General features: G+C 37.8%; 1 protein-coding gene and 1 long non-coding RNA gene across 7 annotated transcripts in view; one reads left to right on the forward strand and one right to left on the reverse strand.

Annotated features, from left to right (window-relative positions):
* Window positions 1-351: 351 nt before the first annotated feature.
* The window catches only part of LOC115225885 (moesin), a 138,327-nt gene continuing 114,007 nt past the window's right edge, over window positions 352-24,671 (forward strand). For 3 of the 6 annotated variants that reach the window (XM_036514537.1, XM_036514535.1, XM_029796886.2), the window contains exons 1-2: window positions 352-514; window positions 18,703-18,815. In XM_036514537.1, the coding sequence (XP_036370430.1) occupies window positions 18,804-18,815 (12 nt within the window). In that variant the 5' untranslated portion in view covers window positions 352-514; window positions 18,703-18,803. Of the gene's footprint in view, window positions 515-17,725; window positions 17,955-18,702; window positions 18,816-22,423; window positions 22,445-24,671 lie in introns of those variants that run through there. The other 3 variants (XM_029796884.2, XM_036514536.1, XM_036514538.1) reach the window with 3 other exon arrangements.
* On the reverse strand, window positions 15,935-20,128 carry LOC118768316. Its single transcript, XR_005004129.1, has 3 exons — window positions 20,113-20,128; window positions 19,802-19,804; window positions 15,935-15,991 (listed from the first exon to the last, which is right to left on the reverse strand). It is a non-coding gene; the product is annotated as an uncharacterized LOC118768316 (long non-coding RNA).

Below are 24,671 nucleotides of genomic sequence, written 5' to 3' on the forward strand. Positions count from 1 at the left end.
ACAGAAAGAAGGTGGTAGTGTGAGTGGAAGAGAAAGAGTGAAAGAGAAAGGGTAAAGGAGAGAGAAGAATGTATGAAAAGGAGAGAGAGAGAGAGTGATGCAAAGAGAGGAAAAGCAATATGTGAATAGAGACGGAGGGTGAGAGTGAGAGAGGAAGGGAAAAAATAAGAAATCTGTGATGAGAGAATATCTGGGAGAGAAATATAGAGGAAGAGACTGAGAGAGAGAAGAATATGGAAAGATAGGCAGAGAGGGAATAAAGTGTCAAACAATGTGACAGCGGAGAGGGAGTAAAGAATATTAAATATAGATAGTGTAAGAGACAATAAAGAGAAAGAGTAGAAGAGAGAGCGGATAGAAAGTAAGTGAGAGAAGAAAGAGTAGGAGGAAGGGCAACGCTTAGAGGTTTGTAACAGTAGATAGGAAGAGAGAGAGAAGGTGTGTGTATCGAGTCATTCGGTTTGCTGCTTTGGTAGCAGTGTGACGGCTGTCTTACTGGTCTTCATCTCTCGAAGTAAGTACCCCCTTCCTTTATTTCTTTTAATTCTCCATTATTATACATACCTTATAAATGTCCAGAACATATCCGAGCCATGTCACTTTATCCCGTTATAATTTTTTTTCTAATTTAAAAATTGTAGTGCCCTTCTTCCTCCTCTCCGTCTTCATTCAAAGCTCCACTAATTATCAATCAAGCAAGCACCTACCACTTCGGTTTTTCTGTTGCTGCTGGTTTGTTTGAGACGAATGGCGATTTCTTGACACGAATTAAAATAAAATAAGGCGGACATTCAGAGAAAGAGAAAGACAATAAGAAGACACTTACTTTACACAACACGGCCCGATATTTATAAAGTAGTTTTAATACTAGTCTGCATTATAATAGACACAAGATGTATCATAGCTTGTGTCTGTTATCTATGATTTAATATACTCTCCGGCATGTTGGACGGAAATAATTTTCGAGCTTTGGACAACAATACTTCTATAATATTAAAAAAAAAAAAATGTGCCCCTCCTGGTTCGAAATCCCGCCGAGGTGTTTATGAGGGACAGCTTGTGTTGGTTGTTTTTAGTAGTGGTAGTAGTGTCAATTAAATAACTACCAGTTATACACTGGTCTTTCATTCGAAATTCAACACTCCCTTCTCTCTCTCAACGAGGGAGCGAGCCTCTACGGACTTTCTCGTCCGGCTAGAAATAGCAGACAAATGCCTCTCTGAACACGCCCAACGGTTTTTCTGAAATTTGAAATCGGAGCACATTGTATAATGTAGTCCTAGATAAACCGTGTCTGAAAACAACAAAAACACAGGATGGTGATGGCTAGATTGTCTGTAAAACCAGAGGTCCAGGGTCTGACCTTCTTATGGACGTACACTTTCTTGACCATTCAAAATTGAAATCTATTATATAACTGTTAAAGTATTTAGCTGTGGGTCCCGTATGGGCCTTGATCCCTCTCTGGTTAACTTCTTCCCTTGCTTCATCTACCCTACATCCCCTCAATGTCATCCGTTGACCATTATAACTGATATATCTCTATAATGACTATGGACGTAAATGGTGAACATTCGGTTTTAAATGTTTTCTCACTGTTTTTTTAAAATTTTCTGTCTCGTTCTTTTTTTTTCTTGTTTATTCTTTCATTACTAATCTGCAAGGCCGCAATATTAAAGTAACTTCCTGTATTTAGTGTAAACGTCATGTTCTGAGTTCAAATCTCACTGTTGTTTGGGGTGGTACTGGTGCCTGGATATAGAATTACCACTAATTAGTCAGATACACCAGGGTATTATTTGATTTGTTCGACTGCAGACCCTTATTTGCTATTTTCTGGCATGTGTTAAAACACTTCAATATTATAAAATATAGAAACGCTTGGCAGAAACCCTCCTTAAAAATTACTGGCCTTGTACCCATATTCTCAGTCCAAAACTCTCCAGGAAGTTTTCATTCAGCTTTACTCACGGTCAATAAAATCAGACTTAGGGTTCCCTCTCCAACATTTTATTATGGTTCCTCTCTTCTGTTATAATTCCATTTACATATTATGTGACTTTATTTTCTCACTCTATCGCCGAAAAAGCTAAGTTAATTTCAGCTGGACTTGAAGTGGTAACTTAATGCAGTTAAACATCGGAGGTACTTTGTCCCAAGTTAGGAAATATTAATTTACAATTCCATTTCATTCTATTTTATGTCTTTGGTAAAGGGTAAAAAGCATGTATCTTCACTCCTCTCCTCGGCGATACTATAGCTCGATGTTAAAGACAGTTGTAATTTTAAAGTGTTTGTTTTAAAATCTAGTGTGAAGTCGAAATGATCTCTGGTTGCCTCTTTACCGGATTGGTGATTCCTGTATGTGTGTCACTTGTGTTACTGAGGTGTTGATGTCTAAATTGTATTTCTATATGTCTGAGGGAATCTTAATGTCCTCCGGCTATATTATATGTAAGTGTATATGAATGTATATATTTCTTTCCTCTCACAGGAAAGCAAGTACACTCCTTTATTTTACTGAGAAAATGACTAAGAAAAATAAAGCGAAATGTTTTTCAAGAAATTTAGACGGATCCGACATTTTATCCTTTATTTTTTTTATTTTCAGTAAACTTTTCTTTTTCTGCCCTTCGTCTGTGCGGGTGGGGTGGTCGATAAAAAAATTACCTCTACTCTTGAAGGCGGTGCCCGGCATGGCTCGCTGCCCAATAACTAAAACTATCGACAGGAGTGCACGCGTATATATATAATGGCCCAGCATGGCTGCAGTCCAATGACTGAAACAATATATATATATATATGTATATATATATATATATATATATATGATGAACTTGAGAAGATGCCTTTCTCAACGACCCCTTAATACAAAGACAGCAGGACAGATATAAATTTGTTTAAAACTAATACACTCGTTTATAATCCTTTTTAATCTACGCGATTAGGGTTGACTTGGGGCTAAACGTATAGTTCAATTAAATGGGCTGTTGTTTAACCCTAGGTCAACCAGGCAACCAGCCTTAATCTTTCGAAATGATTTTACAAGAGGTATTACTAGCTATCCCAGTCTACTAAAATCTGTTTAATATTCCTGTGAGATTTCTTAAATGTCAATAGAATTATGACTTCTTTATAATAGGACATCGGACTTTTTTTCTTTTTTTTTGTAAATGGTTGTGATTTGAAGGATTTTTTGCTCATGTTTTTACGAAGTCGTTGATTGTGGAGCGGTTTCCCCTCCTCGTCTGATCGTGGAATAAGTTTTAACTGTGTTCATAAAATATTCGTAAGCATCCTGTTTATGACTGATGCCGGTTCGAAGAAACGGGATATATTTTTATATTTATGTATTGTCACATCACTCCTGGCAAACGGCTGACCCTTTTTTTTTCCCTCCTTTATTCTTCAACACCTTCATCACCACCATCATCATGATGAACAGTTTACCCACGTTTTCTCTCACGTTGCCGCCCTTATTCACCTCACACAAACCATCTCCTCCATCCAGATTTAGCTTCACAATCACATATGCATGGTGGGGGTGACCGAAATATTGAAAGAGGAGGAAAAAGCTATTCTGAATTCATTTTGTCGAGGTCCTCTACCTCTTTCTTGGGCCTTAGTAAAGATGTTTGTCGGGGCAATACCTCGAGGTATTCATTTACGCCGCCCCTTCGTTTTTGCTCTCTTGAGTTCGAATCCCGCCAAGGTTTTTAACTTTGCTGTTAAATAAGACCCCAGTTTGTACACACTGGTGTGCGTATCTATGTGTACATATGCGTGTATGTATGTATAGTGTATGAATGTAATTATAGTTTTAAGTGGTATCAACGATATATTAGATTGTAAATACTTTTTTTTTTATTCGTCTGGTGCACATTTTTTATCGTGTAGCACATTTGTAACACATTCATGGAAGAACAGGCAAATTCTTTTTCTTTATTAAAAAAAGAAAAAAAAAATTTTCTATCGCTTCCTCCCACGTTCACAAAGTTTGTCAGTGAAGAAAAATGTCGGTATGAGAACTTTTATAAAACTACCGACCTCCAGCCAGCCAAGCAAGGAGTGTCGCTACGTGGTTGGACTAGCTAGAAATAGCAACCAAATCTCCCTAAAATCACGTTGGACAATATACTCTCAGTGCTTAAAGGATGGGATGGTCATGACTGGAACATTTTTGATTATAAGTCTGTTTCGATATATCCATGGATCCAATAAGGGGAGAAGCATCTTCTGTAACTTAAGGAAACTCTATCCAAAGGATTGTGCTTCAACATGATTGTTTGATCTACAAGAAAGAGTAGCTAACTTCTATGGAAATTGCATAACTTATTCTCAGAACGGAGTACATATTTAGAAATTATTGGAGATGGCCATGGCTGAAGCGCTTTTAATTGGTCATCTGATTCACCGTTATTCAGGGACTAACGGCAGCAAGGTTTATGACAAACCCTGTCAATCTGAGCCCGACAACCTCATTTCCCTTTTATTTGGATATTATAACAAGGTCTCACCATTTGATGCTTAAAGCTGTTGGCAAGTTTTGACGGTGGACCTTAATCGAACAGACTTCACAGTAAGGTCATGTCAACCATGACCATCCTGTATTGTCGGGCGTTCCATATCTAGGATTACATTAACCAGTAGTATTCTTCTTCGTTTCTAGTCGATGGTGAGGGAAATTTGGCTGCTATTTTTAACAGGTTGTGTAACAACTCTCGGGGTTTCGCTGCTTTTGTTCCGTGATTAAAGGACTTTTAAATACTAACTCTTGGACATTAATGCGTACCATTGTGATAGGATGGTCTTTTGACTTCACCATTCAATCCATTGGCTCATTTGACTTATTTCCCCTTAGCTCATTAGTATAATCAATGCAAATTAAAACTGGTCGAGGATTAACTCATTTTCGATATCAAGTCTTTTCAATATGTCAAAAAGCCCAGATAAGATTCAACTGATGAAGTCTAATAAGGCCGAAACTTGTTCACAGTTGTCCTTCGCCTGCACACATCACTTTCCTTTAGCCTAATTTGGGATTACCTCCCCCTTTGTTTTCGGAACTTTGGTTTTCTTTCTGCAACTAAATTTCAATTAAGACTTATTTTTCATACGACATTTATATCGCCGTTTAACACATATAGGACAGTTAGCAAGGTTGACTTTACCTTTCACTCTTACAGGCAGTGCCTGATTTACTATTGTGCTTAGGTGTGCTTAAGCACAGGGCCCCGGGGCAATGGGGGACATCTTCTTGTCCCACCCCCAATTTTTTTTACGATGAATTTCCTGAGCATGTATGCCAAACTGTTCAAGTAAGGGGCCTCACAACTTACCTAGTACAAGCCCTCGTTTGTCCTGACCCGGCACTGCTTATAGGGTCGATAAAGTAAGTACTAGTTAATCACTGGGTCGATTTAATCGACTTTCCCATCCCCCGAAATGGTTGGCCTTGTACCAACATTTGAAATCAATATCGAACAGCCCAGTCTTGTATAAAACTCTCTGACACTGAGTTCTCTACAGCTGTGTGTATGTAACACACACATACACACATAGCTTTAATCATTGGACTGCAGCTACGCTGGGGCATTGCATCTAAGAGTTTAGTGCAGGGGTAGGGAAACCCCACCCGCCAGCCCATTTCATTGCGCCCACAGGCTGATATACTCGTATATACAAAATATAGTAAATTTTTCAATTATCAAATTTATACAATATTCGTATGCCGGTTTGCGACATAGGTCGCGCTTCGACTACGACTTAAAAGGGTCAGACTCGAACAGAAATCGTCCGGTAAATGCCATTTGAATGGAAATCTTGTAATCACTACAAAACACACATTATGTTAGTACCCAGCTCCCCGCTGCCTTGAGACCCAACTATAACTCTAGCTGAAAAATATAGAATATCTCATAAGTAATAGAAACGTCCTACATTCAGTGGCGGTGTTAATGATATGCGCTAAACTTGATCTTTATTAATGTATATCGACTTATACAGAGATATATCCTAGTTAGAACTTGTGACCCGCCCGCGGACCTTTTTCTTTGGGAATTCTTGCCCGCCGTACTAAGTTTTCCCACCCCTGGTTTAGTGGAACAAATATTTTCGTCTGGTTCGGTTTCTTTCACGACCGCTTTCCTCAGTTTACAGTCTACAAAATCTACTTACAATGCATTGGCCGGCATGAAGCAACCCTCCTACCACCAAATATATGTAATATTTAATGTATCTATTATATTATGCACTTAGTACCATGGGATAGTATGAAATCTTAACAACGTACGTTATGGTATTTCATAATTGTTTCATTGTCTTTAATGGTTTTAGGAAGATGGGTTACAACTATTAAATCTTGTTGATCCGACAGAGAGAATATTTTAGTTTTAGTTGTTATAGTGGCTTAATATATACTCTTCCCGATTTTATATATACATGCATATATATATGTGTGTGTGTGTTTTGTACATTATATTCTGTCTCTTTTAATTGCCGTTTTATTGTTAGGTTTTAAGTGTTGCCTACATTAAATGTTGTTGCTATTTGTAATGTTTTGGGAGATTATATTTGGAATAATTTGTTTGTATTGACGTTAATATATATGTGTATATGCATGTCTGTGTTGCTTTAGGCATGTATATGGCTGTTGTGTATGTACATATATATGCACACACAATGTATGTTTTAGCTATGTATTTGTGCATGTAATATATATATATATGTTGCACTAGGTGTCTACAACAGTGTGTATATATGTTGCGTTTAGTGTCTATAACAGCATTTTGTGTATAGATGTTGCGTTAGGTATATATAGCCGCGTGCGTGTATAGATGTTACTTTAGGTGTGTGTGTGTGTATATATATATACATATGAGAGAGAGAGAGAGAGCGAAAGAGCAGTGATTTTTCTGTGTACACGTTTTAAGGTATCCGCAGCAGTATGTAATTATTGCGGGTGTGTAGCTGAAGGCTAGATTATGGCTCGAAGAGAATAAAAATTAAAAACATTATCAAAAACACAAAACTGTGTCCCGTATAAACTTGCTCAGACACGTAAAACTTTAAACTGACAGTTCTGTTCTATTCTGTACCCACCCACCTTATGAAACACAGCTTTGCCCTTTGACCTTCCACTTCGTCATCGACGCCGCCGTCGCACCCGTCTTCAACACAACTACGTCTTTCTTTCTGGGTGGAATCTTGTTTTAATGTAAAGCCACCCAGCTATATAAAGTGTCTCTTTGTGTGTAGAAATGTCTGCATATTTTAATAACAAGGCTACCACCAAGCAAGCAAGCACAACCTAGTTGTGGCCATCGCTCTCGAATTTTATAACCCTCCCCCCCCGTCTGCAATTAATTCTCCCTTTTATATATAACCTAATAAAAGTTTGAGTAAATTTTACAAAAACTGAACACTGCCGAGAGCCGACTTATTTCAGTCATTAGGTTGTGAGCTCAATTCCACTGAGGTCAACTTTGTCTTTCATCCTTTCGGGATCGATAAAGTACTTGGGTCGATGTAATCGACTTTGCGCCTACCCTCAAAAAACTGATCTCGTACCTCGATTATTATTATTATTATTGTACCCTGCATTCTTTCCTCATTTCAGGCTTTCCCACCTCATCTTATATTAAACTCGTCCCCACCGTCCTTGTGATGTTTCCATCATCTCTGCCCTCGTGGCAAATAAAACGTTATTATTAGAGCAATGTTTTCGTTGTTGCTACCTTGCGGCATTTATTCACTGGTTCGTGGATTTAAGGTCAGTTAAGTCATGTAGATGTTAATTAATTAGTATTGGCCATGGATGGGACGGACATACAGCGTCGCCGGTTTCAGGACTTTTATGTATAGGGTTCGGCGCCTTAAGACTGCACAATCTTTCTTATCTATAAATATGCTTTGTTATAATGAAAATATCGATTGCTAAAAGGTCGATGGTCCGCCACAACTTCTGCTTTCCTCTTTCTCTCTCTCCAATGTCATAGTTGCGCACAAAGGCCAGCCATTATGATGTAGTTGGTCTTTCTGTTAGAAATAGCAGCTAGTCAATCTTTCAAACCATATCCTGCAGCCTTTGAGGGATACATTGTCCATATCCATTTAGAACTGGGTTGGTCATGGGCTTGAACGACTTCGGTCGTAGGTCACCCGTTCGACTTGATCCTAGAGCTAAATTGTTCGCTGTTCTTGAAGCCTATTGTAAATGGACCTCGCGGTTGTGGATGACCCTCATCACGCTACTGTTGAAGTGGTGTGTATTCGGAAAGAGTAGCTGGCAGTTTTTTTCTTATTTTTTAAAGTCTGGTATTTCGAACCGCTGAGTTATGACAACTTGAACTATCATAGGTTGTCAAGTGGTGGTGGGCCATACCTACATCGAGTTTCCACCCACCATATCCACTCGCGAAGTCGAAGACATTTTCCCAAACTGCCGCGCAGTGGAACTGAACCTGAAACCATGTGGTTGCGAAGTGAGCTTCTTATCTAGTCATGTCCATGCATATATATATACATATATGCCGAGTATATTCAAATAGAATCACTACTCCTGTTAGTTGGCCCTCGATCTACTAGAAATAGCAGCCAAATCGCCCTTGATTTTTTTTTTTTTTTTTAATTATGTGGAAGGGAAGCTTTCTATTTAGGCCGAGATAGTCGTTTTACCTCAAACAAAGGCGGAGATGATCACGACCTGAATTCCCTTTTGATTATAGGGTCTGCTTAATCAGGCCTGACCCGGGGCTAAACAAAAAAATAAAATTTCCGGTTGTGACTCCCCCCCCCCCTCGCCTTCCCGGCCTCTCGCCACTAAATTTGTACCGTGAGAAAGTTAGGGAAAAAAATGTCAGAATCTCGCCCTCTCCTTCTGTGTGTGTGTTTTTTAAGCATATTCTAAGTTTCGGAGAAAGTCAGGGCTAATACGATATGAAAACCTATGACAGTTTCTGTTCTTGATGGGCATCATGGCCACCGCATCACCTCCGTCTCTGGTGTTTTCGGATAACTCTGACACTCGCACAATCTTCACTTTCAAGTATTTTTAACCTCGTGTTTTCACTCGCACGTGCACGTCTATATCCAGTGTGTATATGTGTGTGTTGTGTGCATTTATTTATATGTGTATAATGGATTGTAGACTAAACGAGAGGTAAATTCGACCTGCTAGAAATAGCAACCAAATCTCCATATCTTGCTATTCTTAAATAAAGATGGGACGTTAGTGACTGGAATCCATTCTTGATCACACGTTTGCTAGTTCAGGGCAGACTTTAAAAAAAAAAAATTTTTGGTGGTGGTGACGGGCCGGGGGCCTAAACAATCCTACCAGCTTCAAATACTGCAGTTCTTTGTCTTCATCTCTTCCCGCTCAGCTTGCTGCACCCTTATCATACCCCGGTACCCTCGTCACTGATTCTCTTGTTTATTGCATCACCCGTTACAGCTTCCTTTTTCTCCCCTTCTGTGTCCCTTTCCTCTCTCACTCTCAGCTGGCCGACCTACGATGTCTCCTTACCAGCAATCTACCCCTACCCTACACTGCATCTTCCTCCCACTCAACAAAAGAAATATCTGTAGGAGCCGCTGAAAGGAGCCTCTTCAGGGTTGGCTGCCTTAACTGAAATAATAGCCAAATCTCTCTCAAATCACACCCTCCTGTTGTATAAAAACTAAGAAAATAATTTTAAGGTTTGAATAATGCCTTCGCCAATATGTATGGCAGCATGTTATGGACTTAATGCATCAAAGCTATAGGGAGGCTTTGTGGTCTGTCAACCGTCTAGAAATAGCAGCCAAATCTCTCGCAAATCACACCCCCCTGTCTGTTGTATAAGAACAAACAGGCAAACGATTCTATGCCCATTATTGTGTGTTTTTGGCTATAATATATATATAGCAACAGGCTCAGGACTGTACAGGGCCTTCTGGTCAGTGGACTGTCTTGAAATAGCAACCAATGTCTCTAAAAAAAAAAAAATTTTTTTTAAATACTGGATTAATCTTAGATATATCTAGGTGGGAGTGTGTGTCATAAGTGTAATCCTAGCTGTGCCTGATCAAGTCTGACCTAGAGTTTGTGTCCATGCAAACCTTTCTCTCTCACCAATATAAATGCTACATCAACACAACAGTTTCTCTGTTCAACTTAACCAAAAGTAAGGTTTTTTTTTTTTCCTTTCTTGGACCAATTTGTATTTTAACTCTGTCCTGTGTGTCACAAGTTATACACAGAACATTTCTTTGGCACCCATATATCGTTTAGGATACACACTCCCATTTTCTTTTTAAACCACAGTAACTTGGGACTATGGAAAGAAAGCTTTATATTATTCAGAATGTATGAAACGAAGGTTGGCTACAAGGCTGGAAACGAGCACGGACGTTTTGGACAGGCAAAGAGTTAAATGCCACAGACAGGCTCAATAATATAAAGATAGATTTTGTAGCTGGCAGAAACATGAGCACGCGGGGCGAAATGCTTAGCAGTATTTCGTCTGTCTTTACGATCTGAGTGCAAATTCCGCCGAGGTCGACTTTGCCTTTCATCCTTTCAGACTCGATAAATTGAATACCAGTTGCGTACTGGGGACGATCTAATCGACTACCCGTCCCCTCTTCCAAAATGTCTGGCCTTGTGCCTAGAGCAGAAAAATATTTTGTATAACTTGATTTAGCAATGTCACACTACTCTCCTCCTCCAAGTGCTTAACTTTTTGCTTGTCCTGCATATCACGTGTACACAGAACCAATTTCCCTGGTGTCCACACCTCATATTTGATGCACATTCCTGGACTTTTTTTTCTACAACCACATGGTATTTTATTTTGGCACTGGAAGGATGAAAGGCAAAGTTAACCTCAGAGGAATTTGGATTCTGTGTTAAGAGCTTGAGGAAATATTGCAGGGCATTTTGTATGATGGTCTGTTGATTGTGCCCTATGCTTGCTGGAAATAGCAGCCAAATATAGGCGCAGGAATGGCCGTGTGGTAAATAGCTTGCTTACCAACCACATGGTTCCGGGTTCATTCCCACCATGAGGCACCTTGGGCAAGTGTTTTCAACTATAGCCTCAGGCCGACCAAAGCCTTGTGAGTGGATTTGGTAGACAGAAACTGAAAGAAGCCTGTCGTATATATATGTGTGTGTGTGTGTGTGTGTTTGTCCCCCCAACATCGCCTGACAGTCGAAGCTGGTGTGTTTACATCCCCGTAACTTAGCGGTTCGGCAAAAGAGACCGATAGAATAAGTACTAGGCTTACAAAGAATTAGTCCTGGGGTTGATTTGCTTGACTAAAGGCAGTGCTCCAGCACGGCCGCAGTCAAATAACTGAAGTAAGAGTAAAGAGTAAATCTCCCTCATCACACCCCACTGTCTTCGAAAAGAACACCTTGGGTAATGAGGTCCTTTGGGTGCTCAGGGAATAGTAAAAAAGGCAAGATCCAATTGCTCAATCAGGGCTGATCTAGTCCAACTGAATAAGTCACTTAGTGGTCTCTTGAGATACTAGAAACAGCAACCAAATGTCCCTTATCTAACCTCTTAATGCCTTTCTTAAAAGGACTGACATTGGATGATGTGATTCTGGGTAGTCGATGCCTGAAGAGAAAAGCAATGGATGGTTGGTCTTTGAACTCTTCCTGGTCCTCAGTTCTGATTAGAACTGAACTTGGACTAAACAACTGCTACTGTGCTTGTCCCTTTAAAACCCACATCTGCTGTTGACCCCCTCCCTCCCTCCCCAAAACGCTAATCGCTACATCCCATTTAATTTGCCTCTTATCAGTCGTATCAGACAGGAAGTCATGACTTGGTTCAGGGCTACAAGTAGATTTTCAAAATTATTTTTATTTTATTATTTTTAGGCATTTTTTAACCATTTTTTTTTATGCCAACCTGCTTGAGATAGCAGCCTTAGTGTCTGTTCCCAATTAGAAACTTCTGTCAGGATTTTAAAGAATTTTATCTTCAGTGGTTCCAAACATCAGAAATTTTACAAAATCTAATTGAAAATCATGGACTGTATGAGTGTTAGAATAAGGTTCCGAAAGACACTTGACCAATGGTTCTCAACAGGGGGTCGATATGACCCTTAGGGTCCATCATTTAACATCTGTTTTCTATGCTGGCATGGGTTGGACAGTTTGACTGAAAACTGGGGAGCTGCACCAGGTTCCAGTCTGATTTAGCGTGGTTTCTACAGCTGGATGCCCTTCCCTAATGCCAACCACTCCAAGAGTGCAGTGGTTGCTTTTTACATGCCACTGGCATGAGCGCCTGTTACGAAGCACTGGCATACATACACACGCACACACAAAGGCCCATATGAGGTTTTATTGTTAAAGCTTATGTGCAATAACATTGGTTCTTCTTGTACAATACTTATTTTAACAATTTTTCCATACAATTCCTAATACTTAATCATAGAAACATAATTGTGGGATTTTTTAAACACTGAATGTCTATGAGGGTCTGCCTGTGTAAAAATAAGGACCAAAAGGCCCGTAGACAAAATATGGTTGAGTACCAATAGTTTATTTTCTCCTTTCTCCTCCCCTTCATTGATAATTGTTTTCTCTATTACTCCCAGTAATGACAAATCTTTTTAACCCAGCAACTTAAATTTAGAAATATTAAATTTCTAAATGTCTCAAAGAGACATGAGCGGTGGTGGAGCAATAGAGTGGTTGTATACTGTCAACTTAACGTGACAGTCCCGTATGGGAATTACACCACCGCTGTTTAGCCCTAGGAAGCCGACAGGAAGCGTTCGATGCTTCCAAGGGCTAAACAGCGGTGGTGTAATTCCCATACAGGACTGTCATATTAACTTAAATTTATTTTTTAATTAAACTAGTTGTTAATGTCATTTAAGTATTCTAGTTTTTGGTAGGTACTTTTGTTTCAGTCTGTGGTCATGTTGGGGCACTGCTTTGAAGAAATTTTAGTTGAATTAATAAACCCCAGTGCATATATTTTGCTAAACCTGGGACTTATTTTATCTCTTTTGCTGAACTGCTAAGTTAGGGGATGTAACCACTCCAAGTGGTACTGGGGACACATGCACACACACATGACAGGCTTCTTTCAGTTTCTGTCTACCAAATTCACTAACAAGGATTTGGTCAACCTGAAGCTATGGTACAAGACACTTTCCCAAGGTGCCATGCAGTGGGACTGAACCTGGGACCAAGCTTCTTACCACACAGCCAAGCCTAGATAAGCTATCTGTTTTATGTAGGGAGAATTTTTTTCATAAGCCTGGGTTTATAAGTTTGCTTCCCAACCACATGGTTGTAGGTTCAGTCCCACTGTATGGCACCTTGGGCAAGTGTCCTCAACTAAAGCCTCAGACTGACCAATGCCTTGTGAGTAGCTTTGGTAGACAGAAACTGAAAGAAACTCGTGTGTGCATGTGTGTTTATGTTCTCCTTCACCGTTTGACAACCAGTTATTGGTTTGTTTGCATCCCCATAACTTAGCAGTTCACCAAAGGTGACTGACAGAATAAGCATCCGTCTTAAAAACGAGTACATGGTATAATTTGTTTGACTAAAAACGCTTAAATGTGACACCTCAGAATGCCCACAGTGCAATAACTGAAGTAAAAATGCATGAGGGTCATGTGTCACCTAAAAACCTGCAACATGACACCGACACATCATAGGTTTGTCATTCTTACTTTCGTTGAACATTCTTTGCCCTTGACGTGGTTTTTTTTTTTCTTGAAATAGGATTGTATATATTTATAAACATAGGCATAAAAAACAAGTCTGAAAGAATTTCTTTTTTTGTGATCTCTTTGGCTGGAATTCATTTCATGTTAACAATTTGAATCGTATTATTTGCATTTTTCTCCCACATCAGATCAGTTTATACCTGATGGTGTCCTTTACACCAATCACAGACTAGTTTCATGCACGTATGTGTCAATCAAATATGGAGTCTCTAAATAGTAGCTTGACCTGGTAAAACAAGCAGCCAAATATCCCTCAAGATTTGTAGTGTAAATACCTAGACTGGCTGTGTGGTGAGTAGCTTGCTTCCCAACCACATGGTTCCGGGTTCATTCCCACCGTGTGACACCTTGGGCAAGTGTCCTCTACTATAGCTTCAGGCCTTGAGTGGATTTGGTAGATAGAAACTGTAAGAAGCCTGTTATATATATATATATATATATATATATATATATATATATGTATAATTTTAAATTTAAAATGAGGTTGAGAAATTAGATAGTAATTTAATTAACATCGTTTTCACACCGATGATCTACGGACAATTACTTAAGTAAGATTGCGTAATTTGTTGAAAGTGAAACATGTATATGAATAATCCATATTTTTATTACTTTTTCTTTTGTCTTGCTCGATTACATTTTGGTTGTTTTGCTAAATTTTTCTTGAGAACATTTCTTGGTGGTGAGATCGTAGCGGATCTATTTCTAGCATATGGGTGTCCACATAGTGGTTTCCCTCTAAAATATATATATATAAACTGAAAGGAGCCTGTTTTATTTATATATGTTTGTGTGTCTGTTTGTCCCTCCAACATCGCTTGACAACCAATGCTGGTGTTTACATCCCTGTAACGTAGCAGTTCAGCAAAAGAGGTTGATAAAGTACTTAGTCTTGGATGTCATGAGTTTTGTCCTTAACTTCTCACTGTACCAAAACCAATTGATGACATGTCGTAAATTTTTCTTTATTCATCTTTTTGAATTTTTCCCTTTCTTGGTCAAGGAAAGGGTAGTGCCCTTTATTCTTTAATTTTTCAGGACCTCCAAGGTTTGTGTGATGAAAGGAGGAAGTTACCTTCTAACTGGAAAAAAAGGTTGAATAGTTGTAATAATTAATCAAGCTAGGGGTATCTCAGGATCAGGTGGTGGCGTTAAACTGGGGGACAACAAATTGGGCTACACTTGAAGTACCTAAGGACAAGGTGATGGTCTTAAACTTGGGACAGGTTTAAGCCTACCGTCCAAGAATTCAATATACAAAGACTTAGAATGGTTACCATAAGGCATCTCCCTCAGAAAATTCCACCAGTCCATCAGCCATGACTGGTATTTTGTTTTATCAACCCAGGAAGGATGAATGGCAAAGTTAACCTTGGAAGGATTTGAAATTGCTGCACAGGGGATAAGAACAACTACTACAAGGTATTCTAACAATTTAACCATCTTTTGGGAAAGATGGAATAAAATGCTAAGTATCACTGCTTTTGTAGGGAGGTTTAACACGTCTATATGCTTTCGCTGACTCTTCAGATCTACAAGGTTTGGTTGTGGATTGTTTCCTGTTCCACCAGAGATACTAGAAATGTTGTGAAGCAGATGTTTCAGCTCAGCTTATCTTTAATTTGACAGACCTCAATATTCAAACCCGATTCAGTTACTGTTCGATTTTGCATTCTAAGTTTAGAGTATGATGCCCTGGATTCAGTCATTTTGGGAGTCACTCTGACACCTTTACGTAGCTGCTGGTGTGAGTGAGCAACTGGATTAGGTTTTCTTTGCCTTCCTTCATCATCTTTAGGGTCTTTGTGGCTGTTGAGCTTCTTCAAGGCTGGAAGAGGCCTCATGGCAGGCCTCACACACAAATGGTTGGATGTAATTAAGGAAGATCTCCAGAGGCTTGACATTTCTTTAGAGGATGCAGAGGGGTTAGCATGGGACCACCAGTATTGGAAAGTACTGGTAGGCCCAATTCTCTCTATACATGATGTCTTTGGAACCTCTGACTTGGCTTGACCCCCCAGCCCCATCCAGCAAGAGCATGAAGGCAGCAGCAAGTCGGAATATATTGTAGACAGTGACTGAAGCTTTTTAGTTCAGTATATTGGGTTTAATTTATTGACTAATCCTGTTATCAGTTGACACACGCCTTTATCAGTTGACATCCAATTTTCCATGGTTGCATGGGTCAGACAAGTTATTCAGCCAGATTTTCTTCGGCTGGGTGCCTTTCCTGTCACCAACCCTCAACCATTTTCAAGCAAGGAAATATTTCCCCATCACCAGACAAATTTTTGATGGAAAACTGGAAACTGACCTCAGTACATGTACGAGAGTGATGCTCATTTACGACTGTAAAACAAGGTGGCTCATATATGCACACACTTTATATATAATATATACATACATGTGATATATATATATATATACATATACACGCACACTCTTTTACTTGTTCCAGTCATTTTGACTGCAGCCATGCTGGAGCACCGCTTTTAGTCGAGCAAATCGACCCCAGGACTTATTCTTTGTAAGCCTAGTACTTATTCTATCGGTCTCTTTTGCCGAACCGCTAAGTTACGGGGACGTAAACACACCAGCATCGGTTGTTAAGTGATGTTGGAGGAAAAACACACACACATACATATATACATATATACATACACACACACATACATGACTGGCTTCTTTCAGTTTTTGTCTACCAAATCCACTCACAAGGCTTTGGTTTGCCCAAGGCTACAGTAGACATTTGCCCAAAGTGCCACGCAGTAGGAATGAACCCAGAACCTACTTTGTTCCTGGGGACAGTTATTCTTAATAAGGCCCGATTCCAGGTACAGGTGACACGTGTGGGGACGTCCCTCAAGTATTACTGGGTACCTGCAACTGGCCATTTTCAGAAAATCTTTAGCGACTGATTGGGTCTATAGGGTCAAAACTGCTTTTGACTCCACCCAATCAGCCACCGTTAACAATTTCACTGGTTTGTTCTTCTTATGGACTTCTTGGGGCTTTGCAAGAGTTTTTGGTGAACCCGCTTGATTGTCTCTTCCGATATTAGTGGTCGTCCAGATCCTTTTGCCCTACAGAGACAGCCTTCCTCTTCTATACCTGGAAAGATAAACATATTAAACATAAAATTTTGACCTGTTTCTACACATGCTGTTAAAATATGGCTGCAGTCTAACTGAAATGAATAAAAGGTAAAGATATATATATATATATATATTTCTTTTAGTTGTTTCAGTCACTTGACTGCAGCCATGCTGGAGCACTGCCTTTAGTCAAATTGACCCCAGGACTTATTTGTAATCCTTATTCTATCTGTTCCTTTTGCAGAACTAAGTTATGGGGATGTAAAAACACACACACAAACGTGTGTATGTATATGTATGTATATGTATGTATATATATATATATATATATATTATATATATATATATATATATATATATATATATGACAGGCTTCTTTCAGTTGTTCCTTACCAAATCCACTAACAAGGCTCTGGTTGGCTCGAGGCTGTAGTAGACACCGCTAAGCATTTCACCCGACATGCTAGCTCTTCTGCCAGTTTGCTACCTTTAACGTATTTCAGTTTCTGCCAACCAAATCCATTTACAAGGCTTTGGTCTGCCTGAGGCTATAGTAGAAGACACTTTCCCAAGGTGCCATGCAGTGGGACTGAACCTGGAACTATGTGGTTGGGAAGCAAGCTTCTTGCTACACAAAGCATTCCTTTCATTTCAGTCTACCAAATCTGCTTGCAAGGGTTTGGTTGGTCGAGGGCTGTGGCAGAAAGCACATGCTCAAAGTGTCGCACAGTGGGACTGAACCCCAAACTGCATTGTTGGCAAGCAAGCTTCTTAAGCCCACAGCCACACCTGCGCATATGTGTAGTGTTTTTTTTTTTTCTTTATTTAAGCCGTTGGGGTGTGGTTTGAAGCACATTTGGTGGCAGTTCTCTCTGTAACAGGTCCAACAACATACTCTCTCCCTCTCTCCCATCACACACACACATTCCACTTTATAACTAAGTAGTGTTTCATTCATAGTTATGTGCTCTCTGTATATATTCTTTTCATAGACTTTTTTTTCATTTCACCTCACAAATTCAACCTACTCTGTAAGTTTTAGGCGTGGTCTTCGTTTTTAGTTTGTCAAAACTCCTGGACAAGAAAAAGAACTCTTTAACTAATTAGCAAGTAAAACTTCTTTTTTTTTTCATTTTAATTAGCTGGTATTTCTTTTCTTTTTTGTTCACTGACTTTGCATTGTTTTTCAAACAAAAACTGAATTTTTTTTTTTAAACATTTCTGTTAATCACCAGACCAGTCCTTGTGGAACAACAGTCCTGTGAGCAAAATATTCAAGCTGTGACCATTCCTGTGTTTTCTCAAAGAAAAAATTTTTTTAATTTTCCACTAACTTGACCCTTTTAAAAGGGTGGAGTATGATTTGACAAGGTTTTTGTTTACTATTTCTAGCAGGTGTAGTGACCTCATAGAGGCTCTCATTAATATGAAGACATTCTTAGGCAGTGGTTTGGAATTGGTACATAGCATTTAAGGGTCTGTGTAGTTTGTTTCCATCCTACTGGGGTTAACCAGTCCTTTTTTTTTTTTTTCTGAGGTAGTAGGTGTTGACACAAAAGGCTGTACTGACAACACCCATTTCAGTTATAGTTTTTCTTTTCATCTGCCCACCCTGATTGATTATGAATCAGAAGAAAAAAATTTATTTCCTATTTTATACAATTTAACAACCATTATTCATAAAGAATCTATTTTCAGGTATTGAAAACTAAATTTCAGGATTTTTTAAATTAAATATTTTGACAATTTTTTTTTCTTTTTACACTGTTAAATGTATTTTTTGTGTCATTTTGGACTTTTTCAAAAACTTTTTTTTTTGTATTTTAATATAATTTTTTCCCTCTTTTTTTCTTTGCAGAACTTGATTTCCTCTTGGAATCTGTATTTCTAGATAGACTAGTAGGATATAAATCTATAAACATTGGATATTAATATTATTCCTTACCATCGCTACCGACCATGCCAAAACCGGTAAGTCAAACATTCTTGAAAGTGATCATGTGTATATATTATATGTATGTATTATATGTATGTATTATATGTATGTGTGTATGTATGTATGACTGTACCAGTCCTGTTATGTTCTCTCTTCAATATGAGCACTTCTTTAGTTTGTTGGTTACCATAAATTCTTCGTGGTCTTGCTAAATCCATTTTGGTCTTCATTTGAGACTTGAGTTGTGGACTGTTTATAGAATCTCTTAAATTAAACTATGACAATGCTATACAGATTTTTATATAGATGGTGTGTGTGTGTGTATATATATATATATATAATATATATATATATATTATATATATATATATAATATATTCCTTCTTTCCTGAGCGTCCAATAATACTTTTTGTTCCACATCCTTGTGTTGTCTTTTTGTTTTCTTGTTTGGATTAACTTTATATATATATACACACATACATACATATATACATATAAGTCCTTGGTTGGGGTTTGAGTGTGTATAATAAATGATTTAAGAGTATTCTATTTTTTAACTGGCTTTTAACTTTTGGTTACAATTTGTTCTGGGATTTTCTAGGTAGAAGAGGGTACTGTCAGCTATGTCTGTATTTCTTGGTATTGATGATGTAGGGTGCTGTCAAACCAAAATATTGTTCACATCTGGTGACATTGCCATGCAGTAGAGCACTGCTAGGTCAGTCTTTGGACAGCAGCCATGCAGGATCGGTTTTCCAGTGTGTCGATCATGTCACACCTGTAATTAGTCTTTCTCGTCAATATCTGTTTTTCAAACTGCTACGTAAAAGGAGTGTCGATGTTTTGAAAGTGAAAATGCCAGCTAGCGTTAAGCTGTTCAGTTGTAGTTTATCCTAATTAAGCAGATATTTGACCAAAGATTAACTGCCTTGTCTTGGGATTACTTTGACAAAATTTGAAGTGACATGATTTGAGGTAGATTTGGTTACTATTTCTGGCAGGTCGATTGACCTAGATATACTTCCTCGTTGGTTCAGCTGTCAAGAAATGGGCATGGATGAGTGAGATTTCGTTTGAAGTGTTTGAGCAGTTTCCCAACCATTTTCTTACTCTTTCGTTCTTCTTTTACTGAAATCGACCCTCAAAGCAAAATTAAATATTATTAGGAATTTTTTGTTCTTTTACTTGTTTCAGTCATTTGACTGTGGCCATGCTAGAGCACTACCTTTAGTCAAAGAAATCGACCCTGGACTTATTCTTTGTAAACCTTGTACTTATTCTATCAGTTTCTTTTGCTAAACTGCTAACTTACGGAGATGTAAGCACACCAACATTGGTTGTCAAGCAATGGTGGGGGAACACAAATATATTCATATATATATATATATATATATATATATATGTGCGTATACACACACACAAACACGACAGGCTTCTTTCAGTTTCTGTCTATCAAATCCACACATAAAGCTTTGGTTGGCTTGATTCTACAACAGAAGACACTTGCTCAAGGTGTCACGCAGTGGGACTGAACCCAGAACCATGTGGTTGGGAAACAAGCTTCTTATCACACAGCCATCCCTGCACCTATAATTATATAAAAAAGATTAATCTATTTTGTATTTTAGAGGTATAACTAGTTTTTTGTTCATAAATTTTAACAGCAAATCTTATGTGGACCCCGGTTGAGAAGCAGTGTTTCTGCCGTTTTATAATTTGTAACTTTGATTTTAGATATTTAATTATAACTTTATGAATAAACTATATTTTCAGTTGTAGAGAATTTGTGGTAAATATTAATGATTTTTATAAGGTAGAATGTAGAAAGAAATTTAAGATTTATGAAATGTTTTGGCTGTTTGCAGTAGTTAAGCCCCTGGTTGGTCTTGGCTGAGCAGAGATCTAAGTAAAGCCATTTTTTTTTCCATAGCATGTAAGGCTATAGAAATCGTTAAGCCCTAGCTTTAACTTCTGGTGCTTATGATAGATCAATCTAAGTTCATAAGTATGATAGTACAATGTCTTTTACATCGAAAGACTGATTGAGGGCTATTTGGTTACTATGTCGTGCAGGTCTATTGACCAGGTAGACTCCTTTTATTTTATTTTCTCACTATGGAGCTATCGTCAAGTTTAGCTTTCTGCATTGAAATAGAAGCATTGGGTCGTTGCTATTGGTATCTTGTGAAGATGCCCTCCACCCTAGACGGGACGCCACGCCAGTCTGACGCAAGTTTTAAGTCCAATCTCCTGTTGTTAGCCGTGGGGTGCTAAAGAAATGAAGGGTCTTGTTCAAGAATACAGCACTCGGTCGGGAAGTCGAACGCATGACCTTGCAATGGCGAGCCCAACGCCGTAACATAAACTCTAAGTCACCCATCGTCACAAAAGTATAAATAATATCTGGGATATCAAGAGGTTTCTTTTATTGGCGCAGTCTTTGGAATAACTGCCCTTCAAGGTCTAATATCTCATTGGAAAGTATTTTGTGTGTTTTTCATAGAACGGAAATCACAATTTTTAAGACATATTCCCATTTTTTTTTTTTATATTTCATTTTCTCCTCTTTCTCGACCCATCCGTACTCTTTCTTTCCCCAATGAGGCTTGGAACTTCAAAGGACATCCACTCTGCTCTCTTTCTTTCTTTCTCAGATATATTTCTGAATAAAATTGCCCGAGTATTTAAGACGTGAGATATTTTTACTTTGTAAATTAAATTTTTAGTTTTATTAGTTTTACATAATACTGACATACATAATTAATCCAGGATTAAATATATTAGTTTCAACCTTAACCTTTACATATTTGTCTTGGCTTAATTAGAAGTGTGTAGGGGGGGGATTTCATAAACGCACAAACGTTGTGTCAGGAAAATACGTAATGTTATATATTAGTCGTTTATTGATTTAGTTTTTGATGTGCTTAATTATTTTCTAAGTCGTTTTTAGTTCATGTAATATATTAGTGCGTGTGTAACGAAAAATGTATGCCTGGCATGTGTTTTGTATAATATTATATAGGTATAAGTATAGGTATGTGTTTTCTGTCTCTCGAGTTACTGAGCAGAAATATTTTATCTACGTAAAACTTCACTGTATGAATCATATACATTGTTTTATTTTGAAAGCCAGAACCGGATTTGTGGTATTCAGGCTTTCATTTCAATTTTCGTCTATTTTTCTTTTCGTTATTTTTTATATTTCTACTTTTTAACATTACACACATACATATATATAGAGAGCAAGTAAAGCCAAAAAAAAAAATGTATCGTTTTGTTAAATAAATTATATATTATATGTAAAATAGAAATATGCTTCGTTTATTTTTTAAATCAATGCTTGAACTTTTTTTATCGCATCAATGTGTAAAAACAGATGGTTTTATTTCGTTTTCCGTTTTTGATCTCAGTTGTTTATTTTTTAGTCTCTGTTCAAACCTCATTCATTCAATCATTCATTTTATCCCTTTTTTTACTCTTTAAGGAATAAAATTTTATTAGAAAAGTCAATTTTCCTCCAACTTTTGACCGTTTCTATTTTAAGGGGTCAGTTTTCTTTTTTTTTTTTATGAACTGTTCCAATGTCTTCGCTGTCCCTTTTTTTTCTCTTTTCCCCGTTAAAAATTGCTAATTTTTCTCTCAGTTCCGATTCCGGCATGGGGAGGTGAGTAACTTTTACCATCTGCTAGGTTTTCTTCCATCCATTCACATCTTCACCATTTTTAGTTTGTTCATGTTAGTGTTTTATTTTTTCGTTCTGTATTTTCTTCCTCGTCTTTTCTATATTTATAAAAGTATATTTATATCCCCATATATATATACATATTCTATATAAAAGTATGATTATTAAATTCTAAATGGCTGAAGTTTGTTTAAAAACAGGCCAGGGCAACCTTTTACGTGACGCTGACATGAGACATGGCTCATCGCCATGGACAGACCGCACTACTTAAAAAAATATCTATATATATGAAAAAAGAAAGACAAAAAGAAAAAAGATGGTTATTTTTCGCTAGGTGTGCCATTCAGAAAGTCTGACCGCAGTTTGCTTGTGGCTGGTTTAAAGTTTAATAACTTGATGGCAGGTAGAGAGAAGTGTGACTGATGGTAGACAGGTGATCGCGATATCGATGTTGGCGACCTAATGCTTGCATCATCGAACCTGGTTGTATTTGAAAGGAAAGGGCTGTTCCCAGTTTCTCTCGAGAAAAGAAACATAGGTAGAGAACCTCAGGGAGTTGACAATCAAGGCGATGCCGTTAAAGGGGTACCTTGAGGAATGACAAACAGTTGTGAAGGTGGCCCGCTGTAGCGTACGACTCCAATTAGAAAGCCTCTGTAGTCAGGCTTTGAAGTCTGTTGGTTAAAGACTTCATGTTAATCAGATTATTTAAAAAGTATTTAGGTGTCCTCTGTGACTTGTCCTTATTTGCAAGAATTGCGTTGTCCCAATTGTGCAAGTAGAAGAAATCCATGTCTGAGGTCGCTATTTTTTGGTTTATCAACATGCACTCCACTCCCTACCACCATCACCATCAATTATAGGTTGACAACCTTGAAATTATTCAGTGAAGCTATCTTTAAACATACTTTTATAAATATAGAATCATTTCTGTTGGATTATGTCTCACATAATTATTTCTACATTTTGTTTGTCCGTTTCGTTTATTTTTTTAATATTTTCTACAGAATTTTTTTTTTTTTTTGGATACCCCTACCCCCGTCTTTGGATTGTCAAATTCTATAACATTTATTCACCGGCCTTTGTTTTACCCTGATTTTCTAGTAACAGTTAATTTTTTGTTTTGCCATTATGTTTTACTGGCAAATCTGTTTTAAGTGGATGTTTGCTTCTTCAGTTTATGGTTTCTAAGTTGCTTTTTTTTTTTGTTGTTTCTCTTATTTTTATGATCAATATTCTTTCATCTTTTATTTTTGTAAAGCAGCAGTAGTTGAAATAGCTTTGACAGCATGCTGACATGCTTAGACTTATAGCAATATTTTTCCACTTTCCAAATTGAGACCAATTCTTTGAAGAATGCAATGATCTTCCTTTGTCCATAAATAACTGTATGACTAATGAAGACCATTTTCTTTTAAGATGACCAACTGGCAGAATTGTTTGACGTTGGACAAAATGCAGTGGAACTTTTCCCACCTGAGTTCAAATTCTGCTGAATTCAACTTCACTTTTATTTTTTGGAGTTTGATAAAATAAGTACCAGTTGAATACTGAGGGAGGGGCGTGTCAGTGTTATCCACCAACCATCTCCCTTTAAATTGTTGTTCCAAAATTTGAAATTATTAAATCCTCTTTCTCTCTGTTGTTAATCTCTACAGAGGTTTGGCGGAGTAACAGAAATGGTAGAGCATTGAGTTAAATGTTTCATACTATTTTGTTCTGGTCCATTTGTACTAGGTTCAAATCTCACTGGTAGGAGGGCCTATACAACAGAGTGCTAGGGATAAGATTTTAGACGATTTAGACCCTTCCCACCACAAAATTTTATGGCATTGTGCTGCCAATGTCAAGTAATGTTTTTAATTCCAGCTTTTCTTTTAACCCTGATACAAAAGTTTTGTTGATGCATAAAAGAAATAAGAAAATTGAGTAATTATTAAGACTGCTTCCCTTTCTCTTCCTCTCTTTGTAGCTACTACTCTTTACACACATCCTCTCTCTCTCTCTCTCTCCATTAGAGGCCAGCAAAAAAAAAGTCTTAAAATAATTGCTCTATGAAGTGTTCTCAGAAACCTTAAAAGCTGTCATCTACTTCTCAAGTAGTCCTCCATGTACATAAGACACACACACACATATACATTCATACGCACACACATTACATGCACACTGTATACACTCACTCACACTATACACACTTGTATATTTCTTT

This window comes from Octopus sinensis, linkage group LG28 (assembly GCF_006345805.1).
Source record: "Octopus sinensis linkage group LG28, ASM634580v1, whole genome shotgun sequence".
Taxonomy (NCBI): domain Eukaryota; kingdom Metazoa; phylum Mollusca; class Cephalopoda; order Octopoda; family Octopodidae; genus Octopus; species Octopus sinensis.